At 38.8% G+C, this 4602-nt stretch overlaps 1 protein-coding gene across 1 annotated transcript; it reads right to left on the minus strand.

Annotated features, from left to right (window-relative positions):
- Positions 1-3198: 3198 nt before the first annotated feature.
- Positions 3199-4142, minus strand: LOC107145967 (olfactory receptor 147-like). Its single transcript, XM_015490028.2, is given in 2 exon segments — positions 3199-3900; positions 3903-4142. Coding segments are annotated over 2 exon segments (936 nt in total). The 5' UTR covers positions 4137-4142.
- Positions 4143-4602: the final 460 nt, after the last annotated feature.

Genomic DNA, 4602 nt, shown 5'->3' on the forward strand with positions numbered 1-4602 from the left:
GTCGCAGGTCCGCCTACCTTGCAGGCGCGGGGGAGGGGGGCGGCTCTACCCTTCCTCAGGCCACTGGGCCTGTTCTGTCTGTCGGTTGCAGGTCTGTCCTTTTCTGTCGGTGGTCACAGTTCCGCCTACCTGGCAGGCGTGGGGGGTGGGGGGCGGCTCTGCCCCTCAGCAGGCCGCTGGGCCTGTTCTGTGGGTGGTCACAGTTCCGTCTACCTTCGTATTTTGCTATTTTATTCTGTTTGTTTTTTTCAAATCTATTTGCTATTCTAGTTAGTTGGTTTTTCTACATAAAGTTGTATAAAAATTATACAAAAAAAAATCTTGCTGAGATTTTGATAGAAATCTTTTATCCTACTAATAATTTGAGGATAATTAATATCTTTGCAGTGTTGTCTTTCAGTCTATGAAAATGATGTGTCTCCACTTATTTAAAACAACTTGTACATCTTTCATAAGTATTATGCAATTTTTAGCATGCTAGCCCTGCACATGTTTTGTTAGATTTACACCTAGGTAGTTAAATTCTTTTATTGCTCCTGATTTTCCCCCTTTTTTTATAGGTGCTTATAGTTGCACATAATGGTGAGATTAATTTTTTAGTGATTCTAAGTGATATTGTTTTAATTTCACTGCCCACAAGTTTATTGGTAGTTAAGTACTCCCAACAACTTGGAAGAATATATAAATATTTACAGCAAGTGAAAGAAGCAAGACAAAAAATTTGCATATAACATTTTATTTCTGTATTATACCATAAAATGCAAAAGAACCGACAATGACACAAAACTGGCTAGTGTTTTCTTAGGGATTGAACTAGGGGACGGACAGGGTAGGACAGGAGGGTTTTCAAGATGCACAGGGCTGATTTAGGAACAGATTAGATCATGAGAGAACAGTTCTCAAGGACAAATTAATGCTGATTCTGAAAGGACTGTGGTTGTGCACTCTCTCTATAGTTCTCCTGACCCTCTGCTCTTTCACCAGGTTTCAACATAGCGAGAAAGTCCTTGCCAAATGCTGGCACCCTCACAACAGACAGGGGCTGGTGCCCTCGCTATCCAGACAGCTCCCCATATGCTTCCAGACATCTCCCAACACTGTTACACTGCAGATTGAATTTGAGGGATAAAATCAAACCACAGCAGCCATCTATGAACCAGAAAGCGGCCCTTACCAGACACCAAACACGTCTTTTTCTTGACCTTAGACTTCCCAGACTTCAAAACTATGAGAAATAAGTGGCTATTGTGCCATTTCTGTTAGAGCAGCCTGAAGGAACCATCTGAATGTGTTGATGGTTTCACAATTATATGCATATGCCAAAACATCAATATAGACAGTTTAATTTTGTGCATTTTATTTCACATTTATATTCCTCCAGTGAGAAATCATAGCTGAGACTTAATTTGACTTACGTAACTGAAATGAAGTCTTCAAACAGGTACTTAATAAGGCAGTACTACAAAACACAGTGAGGGAAGGAAAATAAAATGTAAATTTATGTAATATGTTAACTTTTCAAAAGCTTTAGATTTTGAAAAATAAAACAAATGGATCTATTTAATTTGGATTTTATATAGTTCATTGAACACCTTAAATGTATATTTTCATTTTACTTTTATTTTAAAGAGCAAATTATATGGACATTCTATATATAAGATGTTAAATCTCAGGTTACACAGAGGTTAGTGCCTGCTCAGTATTGTACACACAAATACCTGAGACAGGAAAGCCTCGATCTCTTTAAATACTATGTTCTTTCAACTACACTTTACCTCTAGGACAAAGGTACCCATCCAGGCACAATTTAAAAGAATAATTAAGCTGGGCCTGTTAGCACACTCCTGTAATCCCAGTGGCTCTGAAGGCTGAGGCAGGAGGATCCCAAGTTCAAAGCAAGCCTCAGCCACTTAGCAAGACTGTAAGCAATTTAGTGAGACTGTTTCAAAATAAAAAGGGTTGAGCATGTAGTTCAGTTTTTAAGCACCCCTGGGTTAAATCTCTGGTACCAAAACATAAAAATCAAAGTGTATTTTAATTCCCATAAACAGGTTAAAAATGGTTATTTTCTTCTTTTTTAAAAAATATTTCTTTAGTTGAAGATGGACACAATACCTTTTATTTTTATTTATTTATTTTTATGCAGTGCTGAGAATTAAACCCAGTGCTTCACACATGCAAGACAAGCACTCTACCACTGAGCCACAATCCCAGCCCTGTTTTCTTCTTTTTGAAGTAAAAAACTCCTAAAACTTGGAAACATAACAGGATATGAAAATATTATTAGTGAAACTTTATTATAATATTTTAATACCAATATTACATATATTATCCTGAAAGCAAACTTAAGGTTTATGAATCAAAGTACATTGTTATTACTTTAAGCAATAACTGCATCCTTTGCCTTGCCCAGAGTAACATGAAAGCCAGAGCCTCCCCATGCAGATGTGGCAAGGTCTGCCTGCATGTGTGGGATGCACCACAGGTGGGGAACCCTGAAATTATGACCCTGGCAAAAATTAATTTAAATACATTCCCTCTGAAACAAAAGAAAGAATGGAAACAATAAAGAGTACACGTAGGCCACTAACTAATTAGAAAGTTTAAAATCTATCAGAGAAAAGGACCAAAATTCCTCTGGTAATATTGATAAAAACATCTCTGGTAAACTTCCCAATGAAAACACAGCATGTCTTTGTACCCACATTCTTGCCTAAGGTGAAATCCAGTGCAGGCTGTCTTCATTCTAGCTGTAAAATAAATGATTATTTCAGTTTCCTGCCCTTAAAAATTAGGATCCCAGGAAAATCTTTGGCCTCTCTTTACCACATTCCCTTAAGAAGGGACCAAAGACCAAAATGAGCACACCTATGCGTCTCTCCTTTAGAAAAACAATGGAATATCTCAAAACAGAATCCCCTATAATACGTAACAGAGATTTGTTAAATGAATGAGTAGATGATTGACTGTCAAAGTCAATATCTCCATGGCACAACTTCATAGGAATTCTAGATATGTCCTAGTCAGAAATCTCACAACTTTACCATTTTGGTATTTATTATCATGCAACTTTCTCTACTTATTTCCCATAATTTAAATACATTACATTTTATTGTGATTTCTTACTTTTTTCTCCATAGTTTTATATATCACGTGCCCTTACTAGGATTTGCCACTTATAAACAATATAAATTCTACTTAGACAAGCAACCTTTTCTTCAAAGTCTTGCTCAATGCAACTTGAACATCTTTGTTCCTCAAACTGTATATGAAAGGATTCATCATCAGCCCCACAATGGTATAAAACACTGTGGATACTTTATCTTGATCCCTAGATTCAGCAGGAGAAGATTTAAAATATATAAATGCTGATGATCCAAAGAAAAGAGAAACAGCAATTATGTGGGAGCTGCAGGTACTAAAGGCTTTGGATCTGCCCTTTGTAGAATGGATGCAGAGGATGTTGGAAAGGATCAAAGTGTAAGAAATAAAGATGGTAAGACTAGGTACTATTATATTGACACCCACCACAATGAAGACCACCAGCTCACTGATGGAGGTGCTTGTGCAGGAGAGCTTCAGGAGAGGAGGTATGTCACACATGTAGTGATTGATGATGTTGCCATCACAAAAAATGAGTCTCATCATGCATCCAGTGTGGGCCATGGCACCTGTAAACCTCATTGCATACCCACCTGCCATCAGCACAAAGCAGACCTGATGGGACATGGTGATCCTGTAAAGCAGAGGTTTACAGATGGCCACATATCGATCATAGGCCATTGATGTCAAAATACAGCACTCATCAATTACAAAAAAAGCAAAGAAAAAGAGCTGAGCCATGCACTCTGCATAAGAGATGATGTTCTGATTTACAAAGCTCATCAGCCATGGGGGGTTGGGGGAATGATGGAGGAGTAGCAGAGATCTGTGAAGGAAAGGTTGAAGAGGAAGTAGTACATGGGAGTGTGCAGGTGAGAATTCAGAACAATCAGAACAATCAAGCCCAGGTTCCCCACCACAGAGACCACGCAGGTTCCTAAGAAGAGGAGGAAGAGAGGCAGCTGGAGCTCTGGCTGCTGTGTTAAACCCAGCAGGATAAACTGGGTCACTGAGGAGCTATTGCCTGAGGCCATTCCTCCCTGGACTGCGTCTGTGAGAAAAGAAGAAATAGTAACATTAAAAGGAGAAGCCAGCTCTCTCCACCCAGATCCAGTATAATGAGATTGAGAGCCAGATGGGGAGATGAATTCTAGCCCACCATTTTCTGTCTTCATTTTTTTTCATTTTGTAAGCTTGAGAGAATGTATATAGATGAATATTAAAACATGCATAGACAGCAATTTCTGAGGGGATAAGGTTCAAGAAGCCAATTATTACTTTTGGCCTTACAGCATCTCAGATCCATTTCTGCAGGGACAACCCCTTCCAATCTCAGGGTCATTGGTAATTTCAGTAGAGAGAGAGAGGAGATGAGGCTTTTAAAGGACTCACTGGACTCACAGATAAGGTTTGGAAGAAGAATAGCAACACAGGTACAATTCAGCCCTCACCCTTCTGCATCAGGACTTCAGGAAAGGATCTTGTTAATACTTCTTCCCT

Source organism: Marmota marmota, unplaced genomic scaffold, assembly GCF_001458135.2.
Source record: "Marmota marmota marmota unplaced genomic scaffold, marMar, whole genome shotgun sequence".
NCBI lineage: Eukaryota > Metazoa > Chordata > Mammalia > Rodentia > Sciuridae > Marmota > Marmota marmota.